Below are 15,753 nucleotides of genomic sequence, written 5' to 3'. Positions count from 1 at the left end.
ATCTTATATATAAAATAGCACTTTCTTATATTTTACAAAACAGAAAATGAAACCCAAAAAACGATGCTATCTCATCCTTCGGTTCATCCTTTCCTCTTGACGAAAACAAAACGGAAGTCAACAATGTAAAATAAAGGATAGGATTAAATCCTAACCCCTTGCCCTCCCCCCCAAAAAAAACTCTAAAGTAAACCCAGAGAAGCCCCAATCCCCCCAAAAAACTGCGGCTGTGATTTCCTCATTTTCGTTTGCCCTGAGATGGGGAGCGGGAGGGGGGGGAAGAATCTCGGCCCCAGTCCGCCTAACCAACCCGACAGCAGGGAGCAAGCAAGGAACGGGACTCTGTTGTGGCCAAAGGTGTGTGGCATGGCTCTGTGTCTGTGTGTGTGTGTGGGGGGGCTTGTTTTCACGGTCGTTGGATACACATGGCTTAATAGGCAGGGGAGGGCTTCAGTCACCCTTGCTTTTGGGAGGGATGGCAGAGACACCGTTAGTGTAAGTGGAGGCTTGGGCAGGCTTGGGGAGAGCGCAGGCTGGAGGGGGGCGCAGGTACATGCTGAACAGACGGGCGTAGTCGGGGTGATGGAGAGAGAAGTCCTGGAATTGACCTGGTTACAGAAAAGAGGAAAACAAATTGCGTCATTATAAAAAAGGACTCCAAAGGTGGCATAACAGAAGGTAAGTCTCTCTTGAATCAAGCATGACTTTAGATCAGGGGTCCACAACCTCTGGGCTTCAAAAAACTTAGCAAGGGGGTCTCTGCCTGGTTGCTGGGTGGGCGTGGCCTAGTCGGCCTTCTGCACCATGGTGGGGGGGCTCTTTTTGCCCTCCCCGGGCTCCAGAGGCTTTCCTTGAGCCTCCGGGAGGGCGAAAACGGCCTCCCCAGGCTCTGGAGGCCCTCTGGAGGCCTTCCTGATCTTCTAGTAGGCCCGTTTTTCGCCCTTCCCGAGCCTCTGTGTGCGCCCTGAACTTACCTGCATCCAAAATGGGCCATGTTGGTACTCCTGGGAGGGGCGGGGTGGGCAGGGCCAGCCAGGAGTGGGATTTGGTGGTTCTCCGAACTGCACAGAAACTTAGCTAGAGGTTCTCCCAAACCCCTGCAAACCCTCAGCAGCCCACCCATGGCCATGGCCCGCTATCGGGTTGTGGCCTGTTGGCCACTGGACCGCGTGAGTGACTGGTCAGTGCGTGGATGTATGTGTGCACACACACTCCCCACTCCCCACTACTGTCGCCATAAGCATTACACCGGTGTTCGCAGCCTCTTTCGCGCATGCACGTGCGTGCATAAAGGCACCTGCCAGCCCCCCTCTGGGCCGCCAACCCAGAATGATTGAGGAACTCTGCTTTAGATGACAACAAGAATGTCCCAAAAGTGCTTTTTCCAAAAGGCAACTGGACATTCTTGGGGGTTTTTTTTCCCTTTGAAAACGTTTCGCTCCTTGTCCAAGAAGCTTCTTCAGTTCTAACTGACTGGTGGGGAATGGAAAGATTTATATTCTTTGCAGTCATCTGGTCCTTAGTTCTCATTGAGGCCGCTTGGGGGTTTATCTGTACCCTCAGGGTCAACTGAATCAGAGTTCAAATGGGTGTGGAAGACAGGAGATAGGTGGTGTCATATACTGTTAAGAGAGGGATGTTCAATTTTAACATACACTAGTGGCCAAAATTTTGGGAAAAGTGTATTTTTGAGGTTTGATGGCTAATAACACCACTTTTTTTTTTTTTTTGAGTTTCAAGACAATCATATTCCACTGCTGGAATGGCCTGGGAATAGCCCAGACCTTAACCCAATTGAAAATCTATGGAGCCAACTAAAGAAATTTGTTAGTTAGAAGCGACACAGCAATTAAACCCAGTTAATAGAAGCAATCATTCAATCTTGGTTTCACATTATAACAGCTGCAGAAATAAAAGACTTGGTTCACTCCATGGGAAGACGTTGTAAGGCCGTAATTCATGCTAAAGGTTACCCAACTTAAGTATTAACTGACGTGGTGATAATTTTTGTATATCTCATTTTTTCTATGGTGATAATTTTTGTATATCTCATTTTTTTTCTACGTGGTTCACTTTTCTTTATACTGTAACTGCTATTCTAATAGCAAATCCTTCATAAAAGTTATTGCATTACATTCTTGATTAAATTTAAGGTGACCGACTTTTTTACAATGAGAAGGAGGACACAAATAAATTGAAGAAAAAAAAAGAAGTGAGTCTAATGCGTGCGTGTGTGCCATGTCGTGTTTTGGTAAGAAGTAAACAAAGCCACTTGCGCACAGCGCACTCTTGCATGCGGCACACTCTCTCAAAACAATTCTCCTCTGCGGAGCGCATGCGTCTCATAATTGCGTCTCGCCGCACTGTACCAAGCGTTGACAAATCATCATGTCAAATACAAATATGTCACATCACATGCAACGGATTGGATCGGCATTGATCAAATGGCCTTGCAGGGTCGAGCTGAGGATTTTGCACAGTTTCTGCAAAATAAAATTGCTCAGATCTGGACCGGGCTGGACTCTGACTGGGCAGAATCCACTGAGGAGACTGGGGCTTGTCTTGGCGGGGACATCTGGGTTGAGTTTGAGCCTGTTTCATTGGATGAAGTGGACAGGATTATGGGTCGGCTGGGGACCTCCACGTGTTTATTGGACCTGTGTCCCTCCTGGCTTGTTTCGGCAGCCAGGGAGGTGACCGGAGACTGGATCCAGGCTTTTGTCAATGCTTCGCTGAGGGAGGGGGTCTTCCCCGCTGCACTCAAAGAGGTGATGGTTCGCCCTCTCCTCAAGAAGCCCAACCTGGATCCTGACTCCCTTAATAACTACCGTCCAGTCTCCAACCTCTGCTTTTTAGCGAAGGTTGTCGAGTCCGTGGTAGCACAGCAATTCCCTCAATTCCTGGAGGAAACTGACTACCTGGATCCTTACCAATCTGGTTTCAGGCACGGTCACAGCACAGAAACGGCATTGGTCGCCCTAGTGAATGATCTCTGGCGGGCCCGTGATGGGGGTTGTTCCTCCATCCTGGTCCTTCTTGACCTCTCAGCGGCTTTTGATACCATCGGCCATGGTATCCTACTGCAGCGACTCGGGAGGTTGGGGATAGGAGGCACTGTTCTGCAGTGGTTCTCCTCCTATCTCTCGGGCCGCTTGCAGTTTGTATCGGCAGGGGGTCAGAGATCCTTGCAGAGGCCCCTCACTTGTGGGGTGCCTCAGGGATCGGTTCTCTCCCCCCTGCTCTTTAATATCTATATGAAGCCGCTGGGTGAGATCATTCGTGGTTTTGGGGTGAGGTATCACCAATATGCGGATGATACCCAGCTTTATATCTCCACCCTGGATCACCCTAGGGATGCCCTTTCCATGATGTCCCGTTGCCTGGAGGCAGTGCGGGCTTGGATGGGTAGGAACAGACTCAGACTCAACTCATCCAAGACTGAGTGGCTGTGGATGCCGGCATCTCGGGATCTAGAGGTACCATCTTTAGTGATAGGAGGGGAGACTCTTACCCCCCGCTAGGTTTCGCAATCTGGGTGTCCTCCTGGATTCTCAGCTGTCCATGGATGACCATCTGACGGCCGTAACCAGGAGGGCCTTCGCAGAAGTACGTCTTGTGTGCCAGTTGCGCCCTTTCCTAGACCGAGATGCCCTCGCCACGGTCACCCACGCCCTTGTTACTTCTCGGTTGGATTACTTCAACGCCCTCTACATGGGGCTGCCTTGGGATGCATCCGGAGGCTTTAGCTGGTCCAGAATGTGGCTGCACAGGTAGTTACGGGAGTTCCTCATTACTCCTGTGCAACACCTCTCCTGCATGAGCTGCACTGGCTGCCGGTTGCTCTCCGGGTCCGTTTCAAGGTGCTGGTACTTACCTATAAAGCCCTACATAGCTTAGACCCGGGGTACTTGCAGGACCACCTTCTGCCTTCCTCCCACCGTCCTGTGCGCTCCCACAGAGCAGGCCTCCTCAGGGTGCCATCGGCCAAACAATGTCAACTGGCAGCCCCCAGGGGGAGAACATTCTCTGTCGGAGCGCCGACCCTCTGGAATGATTTGCCCACCGAGCTCAGGATAGCCCCGGACCTCCTCTCCTTTCGCCGCGAACTGAAGACATGGCTCTTCCGTCAAATAAATTGATCTGCTAGGGGTTGCACAAACTGTAATAATTTTAAATATGGTTTTTAAGGGGTTTTTAACTTATTTTGTTATTTTGTGATTTGTATTATTGATTGTTGTTGTAAGCCACCCTGAGTCCTTTGGGAGAATGGCGGCATATAAATCGCAAAAATAAATAAATAAATAAATAAATAAATAAATAAATAAATAAATAAATAAATAAATAAATACGGAGATTTACAGATTAGTCTTCAAATATTGAAAAGGAGGACATGTAGGAGGACACTTTTTGAGAGAGGACAGAACTTACAAAAGAAGGACTCTCTTCCCTAAAGGAGGACGATTGGTCACCTTATTAAATTATCTTTCCATTGATATATAATTTTATGGTACTATTCCCCCCAAAAAAGTGGTGTTATTAGATAGTTTTAGAAAATACACTTTTCCCAAAAAGTTTCCACAATTTTGGCCACTACCTTAGATGGCCTCTTTGACCTCCTCTTTCAAATTGGTGGCCCTTGCTGTCCAGAATTTGAAAGAAAAAAACCCCAAGAAAGTCCAGTTCTTTTGGAATAACACCTTTGGGACAACCATGACCTGGATGATTGAGAATCTCCAAAAACCTCTGAGCACCAGAATGCTCTGCAGTATCTATCATAAGTGGCTTACCACTGCACCGTTTTTCTAGGATGTGTTTCTGACTTCCTAGCCTAGAAATTATTCTGTGGTTTTCCCCTTCAAGGACCAAGAAAATCAAACCCTTCGCTTCCCCCCTCCCCCCCCCCCCCCCGAGATCAGCCCAGATCACTTATGGGCTGACCCAGGCAAAGATGCCACACATCCAGTTCAGCCCCTGCTGACTGCCTGGGCAGGTTTTATGGCAACAATACAGAAGTGAGTTTGCTTTCTTCCAGTATGTTTTTCAGACTTCCCAGCCTAGCCTATGGCCCTGAGACATGATGTGAGCAGTCTGTCCCAAAATTTAGCCAGGTATAATTTGGCCCTGCTGTTTTTTGAGATCAGCCAAACTCAATTAGATGCTGCTCCCTTAGGCCCAAAGCCAGCTGCGTGACTTTGGGCCAGCCCTTCTCTCTCAGTCCTTTGAAGAAGGCAGTGGCAAACCACTCCCAAAAAAGTTGCGAAGAAAACCGCAGGGTTGTTCTGCAACCACCACCTTCTATAATAGGGGGCCTATATTTTAGAGCTCACATGTGGACAGTCATTTCTCTCCTTAATTGGGCACCTTCCTTATTGCTTCCATGATTAGAGGAGCAGGCAACCAGAGGCCATCTTTTAAACCTTAGATCTCCTATAGCCACAAGTAGTGTGGCAATGATCAGGGGTGAGCTTCAAAAATTTTAGCAAGGGGTTCTCTGCCCGGTTGCTGGGTGGGCATGGCCATGGTGGGCGTGGCCTAGTCGGCCTCCTGCACCATGGCAGGTGGGTGTTTTTGCCCCCCTGGGCTCCGGAGGCTTTGCTTGAGCTCTGGCTCACGGCTCGACTGAAGACCTAGTGGCCGCCTGGAGCTTTGGACCGGGTCGTGCCTTTGTGGCCTCTGACCCGGCGCCAGTCTCACCTGGCTCCTTGGTTCACCAAGGAGCTGAGGGAGATGAAGTGCCGGAAAAGACACCTGGAGAGCAGTTGGAGGGCCAGTCGCTCTGAATCCGACCAAACACTGGTAAGGTCTTATATTAAGACCTACCTGGTGGCGATAAAAGCGGCAAAATGTAATTATTTTTCTGCTCTTATTGCGTCATCAGATAATCGCCCAGCAGCCCTGTTTAGGGTGACCCGCTCCCTGCTCCACCAGGAAGCGCGGGAGGACCCCTTGGAGGGTAGAGCCGAGGACTTTGCACAGTATCTGTATGACAAAATCGCTCAGATTCGGGAACACCTGGACTCTGACTGGGTAGATTCAGGGGGGATGATGGAGGCAGGTCTTGGGAATATTATCTGGGAAGTTTGATTCTGTGACTCCCGAAGACGTGGACAGGATACTGGGTAGACTGAGTGCGGCCACATGTTTATTGGACCCGTGTCCCTCCTGGTTGGTGCTGGTTATGCAAGGCTGGCTCCAGGGGATTATAAATGCTTCTTTGAGTGAGGGTGTCTTCCCCGCCGCCTTGAAAGAGGCGGTGGTGAGGCCTCTCCTCAAGAAGCCTTCCCTGGACCCGGCAGTGTTGGCAAATTATCGTCCAGTCTCCAACCTTCGCTTCGTTGCGAAGGTTGTTGAGAGTGTGGTAGCGCGACAGCTCCCCCAGTACCTGGATGAATCGGCTTATCTGGATCCGTTCCAGTCGGGCTTCAGGCCTGGGTACAGCATGGAAACGGCATTGGTCGCATTGGTTGATGATCTCTGGAGGGCTCAGGACAGGGCTTGCTCCTCTGTCCTGGTCCTATTAGACCTCTCAGAGGCTTTTGATACCATCGACCATGGTATCATGCTGCACCGGCTGGAAGAGTTAGGGGTGGAGGGCATCGTGTTGCGGTGGTTCTCCTCCTTTCTCTCCGACCGGTCACAGTCTGTGTTGGCAGGGGGGCAGAGGTCGACCCCGAGGCCCCTTGTATGTGGGGTGCCACGAGGGTCGGTCCTCTCGCCCCTTCTGTTCAACATTTATGTGAAGCTGCTGGGTGAGATCATCCGTGGTTTCGGGGTGAAGTACCACCAGTACGCTGATGACACTCAGCTGTACATCTCCACCCCGGACCACCCCAATGATGCCCTTGAAGTGATGTCCCAGTGCCTGGAGGCTGTACGGATCTGGAAGGGTAGAAACAGACTCAGACTCAACCCATCCAAGACCGAGTGGCTGTGGTTTCCACATCCCGATATAGTCAGTTGGTGCCATCACTGACTATTGGGGGCGAGTCGTTGGCCCCCACGGAGAGGGTTCGCAACTTGGGTGTCCTCCTGGACTCACAGCCGTCTTTAGAAGGGCATTTGACAGCTGTGGCCGGGAGGGCATTTTATCAGGTTCGCCTGATTCGCCAGTTGCGTCCCTTTCTGGATCGGGACTTGTTAAATACGGTCACTCATGCCCGCGTCACTTCCTGCCTGGACTACTGCAATGCTCTCTACATGGGGCTCCCCTTGAGGAGCACCCGGAGGCTCCAGCTGGTCCAGAATGCGGCCGCGTGGGTGGTTATGGGAGCGACGTGGCGCTCCCATGTGACCCCCCTCCTGTGCGAGCTGCACTGGCTCCCGGTGGTCTTCCGGGTGCGCTTCAAGATTTTGGTTACCACCTTTAGAGCGCTCCATGGCCTAGGACCGGGGTATCTACGAGACCGCCTTCTGCCACCAGTAGCCTCTCACCGACCAGTATGCTCCCATAGAGAGGGGCTTCTTAGGGTGCTGTCGGTCAAAAAGTGTCGACTGGCGGCCCCCAGGGGAAGAGCCTTCTCTGTGGGAGCACCTGCCATCTGGAACGAGCTCCCCCCGGAGATACGGAGGATTACAGACCTGCGCGCTTTCCGCCGTGCCCTCAAAACATTCCTATTCCAGCAGGCCGGCCTGGCCTAACCTCTTTTTTAAACTGTTTTTAAATTTTTTAAATTTTAAATTTGTCTTATAAATTTGGGGTGTTTTAAATTTTGTTTTCTGGGCCAAATTATTTAATTTTATTTTAATGGTTTTTTAACATTTGTATTATATGTATTTTATCTTTTGGCTGTTCACCGCCCTGAGTCCTTCGGGAGTAGGGCGGTATACAAATTAATTAATTAATTAATTAATTAATTAATTAAATAAATAAATAATGGCCTCCCCAGGCTCCAGAGGCCCTCTGACGGCTGGAAACAGGCCTGTTTCCGGACTTCCCGAAGTTCTGGTAGACCTGTTTTTTGCCCTCCCCGAGCCTCCGCGTGTGCGTTGCACTTACTTTCATCCAAAACAGGCCGCGTGGGGACTCCTGGGAGGGGTGGGGCGGGGTGGGCGGGGCCAGCCAGGAGTGGGATTTGGGGGTTCTCCGAACTGCACAGAATCTTAGCTAGAGGTTCTCCTGAACCCCTGTGAATCCCCAGCAGCCCACCCCGGCAATGATACTTCAGGGGTCCTTAGTGCACTCTGAGCTTGGTTGTTTTCTTGCAGACATTCCCTTACACAAACTAGGTCATATCTAGTCTAGCACGGATAATGTTACCTAGTTTGGGTAAGGAAACGTCTGCCAGAAAACAATCAAGCTCAGAGAGCACCAAGGACCCCTCGATTCAATCCTGAGCTACAAATGAATCATGTTCATGATTCTTCAATCCTTTGGGTGATTGCTGAGGTTATTGAAAGACAAAATATACGAGACCGCCTTCTGCCATCGACAGCCTCCCACCGGCCAATAGGCTCCCACAGAGAGGGACTCCTCAGGGTGCCGTCGGCCAAACAATGTCGACTGGCGACGCCCAGGGGGAGAGCCTTCTCTGTGGGGGCACCAGCCCTCTGGAATGAGCTGCCCCTAGATGTGCGTATGATCCCCGACCTGCGCACCTTTCGCCGCGCCCTGAAGACCCTCTTGTTTCAACAAGCTGGGCTGGCCTAACATGATTATGAATTTTAATGGGTGTATGTCAGTTTTTAATTTGTGGGCCAAATTTTTGTATATTTGATTTTAATGGTTTTTAAATTTTGTAAATTTTATGTGTTTTAATATGGCTGTACACCGTCCTGAGTCCTTCGGGAGAAGGGCGGTATAGAAGTCTAATAAAAGTAAAGTAAAGTAAAGTAAAGTAAAATGGACATACTAGGCTTAAAAAAGGCTAAACAAGTGCATTTCTGCCCATATTTCCTTAATACACCGCAACTCAGATAACTATAAATGGAAGAGTTGCCGTTTAGACCTAGGACTGTGAACGCGATAGCCATATCGGTGGGCACACGAGCTCAGCTCTGGTGGGACTGGAAGTTGGCAAATGGACCATTTCCAGCCTCCAGGGGAATGGGGAAGGCCACTTTTGCCCTCCACAGGCTCCTAGAAAGGCTCTGGAGCTTGGGTTAGAGCAAAAAATGGGACTTGGCAAATGGGCCGTTTCCGGCCTCCAGAGGGCCTCCACAGGGGTGGGGAAGGCTGTTTTCACCCTCCCCACGCTCTGGAGCCTGGGGGGAGAGAGAAACGGTCCTACTGGGCCCACCATGCCATCACATGCCAGGAGCGGGGGGGGAGCGTGCACATGCGTGGAGCGGGGCACATAGAATTATGTGTGTGGGCACGCATGCGCACGATCCCCCTGCCCCCCCTCCTGGTATGCAAAGGCAAAAAGGTTAGCCATCATTGACCTAGAATCATGATCTTGGAGGTCTCCACAGCTTACAGAAACAAGCTTTGGTGTGGGACGTATGGCCTATGAGCCCCCCCAAATTTTCTTATCCAAATCGTGCTTCCCTCATGGTGCTTCCATATCGTATCAGTGGCCAGAAAATAACAGTTCCTCTTTCTCAACTCCCTGTATCCTTTCCGTCCATCTGTTTCTTCCATGACTTGCTGCATGGATTTTGAACATCCTTTGGATGACCTACTACTGTGCACAGTTGGGTGCTTCCTTCCCATCCTGTCATTTCATCTCCCTGCCCCATCTCACCAAGGTTAAGCCCGTCCCGGCTGTGGTCCTCGGTGCAGAGTCGGCCATAGAGTTCAGTTCCGTCCACAACTGGAGTGCCCAGCAGGAGGCGCAAAATGGCACAGAATCCATCTTGGTGCAGACAAGAGGTTCCTGTCTTGGTCTCCATCTCTGAGAATAGCTGGTTGACAGGAAAGATGCTAGTAAATACATGACTATAAAATCATATTAGCATTTCACTGCAATTCAATATAAAGAAGAGTTTGACAAAGGAATGAAACCGAAAGACATTTCACAAAACCTATCTAGCTCTGACGTTCACAGCTCCACCTTCTTTAAATCTACAGTTCCTACTGATCTTTTCTTTTGATGTCCATGCTGATGTCCACCATGTCTTCCACTCTTTAGGCAGTGGTGAAATCCTCCGCGGTTCGCTGCCCATGCATGCGCGGTACATGCCAAAGGTACGCTGCACCTGCACAGTGCATGTCAAATGCGCACTTCGAGTGGAAAAAGGACACTTAACAAGGTAAGTAGAACAGTGAGGGGGGGACAGCTGTGCTGCACGATTTAGAATTGCTAGAAAGCAGGATTTTCTGCTTTCTAGTGAATATAAATCGCACGGCACAGCTGAACGTCAGAAATACCAGTTTTGACGAACCAGTAGCTTTTATCACTACCGGTTCGCCTGAACAGGTGTGAACCGGTAGGATTTCACCACTGCTCTTTAAATTCTGTGTCTACCAACTTTCCCCCTTCCATATTTTTGACCACCTCACTGACAAAATATTCTGGATGTCGGGCTTCACTCGCCACCCAGAACTGGAACCACTCCAAGAAATTCACAAGTATCCAATACAGGTAGCCCTCAACTTACAACAGTTCAAAGTTATGACGACACTGAAAAGAAGTGACTTATGACCATATTTCACACGACCATTGTAGCAACCCTGTGGTCACATGATTTAAAATTCAGATGCTTGGCAACTGACTCATATTTATGATGGTTGCAGTGTCCTGGGGTCATGTGATCACCTTTTGCGACCTTCTGACAAGCATGTTCAATGGGGAAGCCAGATTCATGTAACAACTGTGTTACTAACTTAACAACTGCAGTGATTCACTTAACAACTGTGGCCAGAAAGGTTGTAAAATGGGGCAAAATTCACTTAACAACTGTCTCGTTTAGCCACAGAAATTTTGGGCTCAATTGAGGTCGTAAGTGGAGGACTATCCATAATTTCTGACGAGTGATGTTTACAAAGTTAGCAAGCCGTGAGGAAAAATTTCTAGAGACTGCTGTGTTCGAGGAACAAGCTCTATTTAGAGAAACAATATTCAAACCCATCTGTATTTTTTCCTTCCTGCCCCTCCCTTTGGCACGGAAGAGCCGGGGTGGGCAGGGAGGGGAATTGCAATGGACAGATCTGCCATCAGTTGTACTTCACTGACACTGTGAGAACTCCTACACATGAGAGAAAGATCTTGAATTGAGCTTAACTCTTGAAAACTTTATGGACAGATCCCTGTAATTTTCTCAACTGGAATATGAAAGTGGGTTATTAATGTCTATGGAGATTCTCAGTCATCCAGGTCACGGTTATCCCAAAGGTGCTTTTTCAAGAGGTGACTGGACTTTCTGGTTTTTCTTTGAAGACGTTTCGCTTCTTATCCGAGAAGCTTCTTGGATAAGAAGCGAAACGTCTTCAAAGAAAAACCAGAAAGTCCAGTCGCCTCTTTTTTTTTTTTTTTATTGCAAAAGTTTTACAATTAGATTTTCACCCCTTTTTTCACCCCCCCACCTCCCTCCCCAAACCCTCCCTAACCCTCCCTAACCCTCCCCCCCCAGACTTCCCTATTATATACTCATAACTAATAACACTAATAAACAAGCTTAAACCCATCCCTCCCCCTGTATAATTTTTCCTCTTTATCTCTTTACATTAAAATATTTCTAATACATTAAAATATTTCTAATACATTATTTTCAAATAAAAGCTATTTGATACTTTCTAGTTTGGTATTTGTTCTGAACATATTCTATCCACCTTTTCCATTCCCATTCATAAGTCTCTTGTGAACAGTCTTTTAAATATGCTGAAATCTTCGCCATCTCAGCAAAACTGGCCATCTTCAAAGTCCATTCCTCGATAGTGGGTAAAGCTTCATTCTTCCAATATTTACCTATCAACAATCTTGCTGCTGTTATCATATACAATATCAGTTTTATCTCATCCCGTGTAAAACCCTTAACTATACCCAATAAAAACAACTGTGGAGAAAATTGAATTTTTTTCCTCAAAACATTCTGCATGACCCACCAAATTTTTATCCAAAAAGCCTTAACTTTCCTACAGGTCCACCAAACATGATAATACGTGGCATCTAAACATTCACATCTCCAACATTTTGGCTGAACATTAGGGTACATACATGACAACTTTTTGGGATCTAAATGCCATCTATAAAACATTTTATAAAAATTTTCTCTCAGGTTTTGCGACTGTGTAAATTTAACATTCTGAACCCAAATTTTTTCCCATGTTTCCAGCATCACTGGTTCTTCAAAATTCTGTGCCCACTTAATCATACAGTCTTTAACTAATTCAGTTTCTGAATCTCTTTCTAGCAAAACATTATAAAGCCTTTTAATATGCATTGGACCTTTCTCTCTTATATGTCTAACCAATTCTTCCTCATGCAACATAATACCAGTTTTTTGGTCCTCTTTCCATCTCAGTTGTAATTGATTATATTGTAACCAAGTTAGATTAAGCCCTTCATCCAACAGTGTCTGTAATGTCTTCAGCTGCCATCTGCCCGCATCTGTAAAAAGAACCTCTTTATATAAAAACCCCCCGAGTGACATTATATTTGTATTCCACAAAATATGACCAAGATCCAGCCATAGCGGTATTTTGTAATCCCATTTGAGTCGGTGCTTCTTCCAAACTCTCATCAAAGAGTCTCTAAGTATATGACTTTTAAATACTTTATCAACTTTGTCATCGTAGAATAAGTAGGCATGCCATCCAAATTCAAGGTCAAAACTTTCTGCTTTCAATATTCCAGTCTTTTTACTTCCAAACCAATCACTTGTTAAAGTTAAAGCTGCTGCATCATAATATAACTGTAGGTTTGGGAGTTTAAGACCTCCTCTTTCTGGAACATCTTGCATAATTTTCAATTTCACTCTCGGCTTCTTCTCGTTCCAGACAAACTTATTCACACCAGACTGCCAGACTTTCAGTTGTTTATCACTTTTAAGCACTGGAATCATTTGAAACAAAAACAGAAATCTTGGCAAAATGTTCATCTTAACTGCTGCTATTCTTCCAAGTAGAGACAGTTGCAGCTTTTTCCAAGTCTCCATATCCTTCTGAACCTCTCGCCACAACACCTCATAATTATTTTGAAACAATTTCATGTTTGATTCTGCAACCTGAACTCCAAGATATTTTACCTTAGGTACAATTTCAAAACCTGCCCTCCTTTCAAGCTCATGTTTACGATCTTGTGTCATATTTTTAACTATCATTTTAGTCTTTTTTGAATTCAGTCTAAAACCTGAAACTCTACCATAGTCTTGTATAATGTCGTTCATCAGGATTGTTGATTCCATTGGTTGTGATAGGGTAACGACCAGATCATCTGCAAATGCCTTTATTCTATAATCCTCTTGCCTTATCATTATGCCTTTCAAAATTTTAGAGTCCCGTATTGTATTTAACAAGACTTCCAATGTTAAAATAAATAAAAGTGGGGACAACGGACATCCCTGTCTTGTTCCTTTTTCAATTTTAAACTCTGTCGTCAAACTTCCATTAATAATAATCTGTGCTTTTTGCTCTTGATAAATTGCTGAGATCGCCTGTATAAATTGGTCCCCAAAGCCCATCTTTTTTAAAGTCTTTAGTAGAAAATTCCAATCCACTCTATCAAAGGCCTTCTCTGCATCCAAAAAAACCAGCACTGCAGGAATCTGTTTATTCTTATCAAGATATTCCAATAAGTCTATTACTTGCCTTACATTGTCCTTCATATATCTACCCTCAATAAATCCCGCTTGGTCCTCATGAATCACCTTTTGGATTACTGGCATCAACCTGTTGGCTAATACCTTCGCATAAATTTTATAGTCTGTATTCAAAAGAGATATTGGTCTATAATTCTCTGGTTTTTTAGGACCAACTTGTTCTTTTGGTATCAAAGATATATAAGCAGTTGTCCAAGATGGGGGTATTTTACCCCCTTGTTGAATATTGCAAAATAAATCTCTAAGTTGTCCCACCATTTCAGCTTGTAAAGTTTTATAATACACTGCAGTCAAACCATCCGTGCCAGGAGCTTTGGCTGTTTTTAGCTGTTTAATTGCTGCTGTTATCTCCTCCTCTGTTATAGGATAATTCATTCTTTCCTTTTGTTGATCGGTAATTTTTGTAACTCTCTTATCATTTAAATATTTTTCTATAAGTCCATTCTGCACCTCTTCTTTGGCATATAATTTAGTATAATAGTCCACAAAAGCTTCTTTAATTAATTTTTGTTGAAAGATTTCTTTCCCTCCAATATCAATACAATCGATAATCCGTGCACTTTGTTTTTTCCTCAATGTGTAAGCCAACCATCTGCCCGGTTTATTAGCGTTGCAAAATGTGTTATGCTTCGCGTATTGTAGGCTTGTTGCAACTTGTTCCGCCATAAGCATTTGAAATTGATCTTTCAAAAGTTTTATAGCACTTCGTATTCTTTCATCTGATGGATTTTTAATAAGTAACTGTTCTTTATTCTTTATTTCCATTTCCAACTCAGATCTTTTCTTTTGTCGGAGCAGTCTATGTTTAGAATTCATATAGATAAGTACCCCTCTCATATAAGCTTTACTTGCGTCCCAAACAATTTCAATTGGGGTACCTTTATTCAAATTTATTTCAAAAAATTCTTTCAAATGCTTTTTAAGTTCTATTATATTTTTTTCATATCTAAACAAGTTCTCATTTAATCTCCAAGAACGTCTCTCAACCTTATCCATCTCAATTTCTATCCATACAGGGCTATGGTCAGTCAAAGTTCTTGGAAAAATCTTTGTTCTTTTTGTCTTAACAAGTAGATCATTTGACAACAGAATAAAATCAATCCTAGAAAAGGATCTATGTCTATCAGAAAAGAAAGTGTAATCCAATTCATTTGAATTATGTATTCTCCAAACATCTTTTAATTCCATATCTTCTTTCATATCAAAAAAAGTCTGTGGTAGTCTAATTCTAGACTTTGCCAAGCTCTTTTTATCTAGTTTAGAATCAATTACTCCATTCCAGTCTCCCATAATTAAAATAGATCTATAGTCCCATTGCAATATTTTAGTATGTAACATCTTATAAAAATAGTCCTGTTGTTGGTTGGGAGCATAAATTCCAATCAAAAGAATTTGTCCATTTGCTGTAAGCAATTCAATTGCTACAAACCTACCATCTTGATCTGCTTCTATAACTTTCGCTGTTAATTTTTTATTTACATAAATAACCACACCATTCTTTTTCTGCGAAGTTGAAGATATATAATGTGCTCCTAGTTTTGGATTTATCAAATATTTTTGATCTTGAGTTGTGATATGCGTTTCTTGTAAACATATTATATCATTATTAAATTGTTTCAAATATGTAAATAATTTCTTCCTTTTCTGTGCTGAATTCAACCCATTAACATTCCAAGATAGACATTTAAAGGTCATCAGCCTCTTTCTGTAGCGCAGAGCAAAATATTTGAAGTTCATCCGAGAGCTTCGATCTCGCTCCTCCCATAGCGCCACTCTCTTGTACGGTACTCTTAACTGCCTTCTTGTCTTGTCTTTCCTGTTGTTGTTGTTGCTTTTGTTTAAGTAGCTTGGATTGAGCTCTAGTTATACGTTGATCTTTAACTTCAGCCAACTGAATCAAATCCAAAATTGGAGAAGAATCCAACAAGGGCTCACTCAGAAAACCTCCTTCTGCACCTTGCACTATTTCTAATTCCTGCTTAGACTGTTCTTTCAATTGCCTCTCTTCACTCTCCTTAATCTCCAAAACTGTAGATGTACGTGGAGATGGTGTTC

General features: G+C 45.3%; 1 protein-coding gene across 1 annotated transcript in view; it reads right to left on the bottom strand.

Moving 5' to 3' along the window:
• Window positions 1–273: 273 nt before the first annotated feature.
• LPCAT4 (lysophosphatidylcholine acyltransferase 4) overlaps window positions 274–15,753 on the bottom strand; it is a 66,187-nt gene continuing 50,707 nt past the window's right edge. The window contains exons 13-14 of the mRNA XM_070944782.1: window positions 9,684–9,843; window positions 274–608 (exon numbers count right to left, since the gene is read on the bottom strand). Coding sequence (XP_070800883.1) covers window positions 451–608; window positions 9,684–9,843 — 318 coding nt within the window. The 3' untranslated portion in view covers window positions 274–450. The remainder of the gene's footprint in view (window positions 609–9,683; window positions 9,844–15,753) is intronic.

Source organism: Pituophis catenifer, unplaced genomic scaffold, assembly GCF_029215685.1.
Source record: "Pituophis catenifer annectens isolate HBS135680 unplaced genomic scaffold, rPitCat1.0.hap2 SCAF_5, whole genome shotgun sequence".
Taxonomy (NCBI): Eukaryota; Metazoa; Chordata; class Lepidosauria; order Squamata; family Colubridae; genus Pituophis; species Pituophis catenifer.
This window is presented reverse-complemented; position numbering and strand designations above follow the sequence as displayed.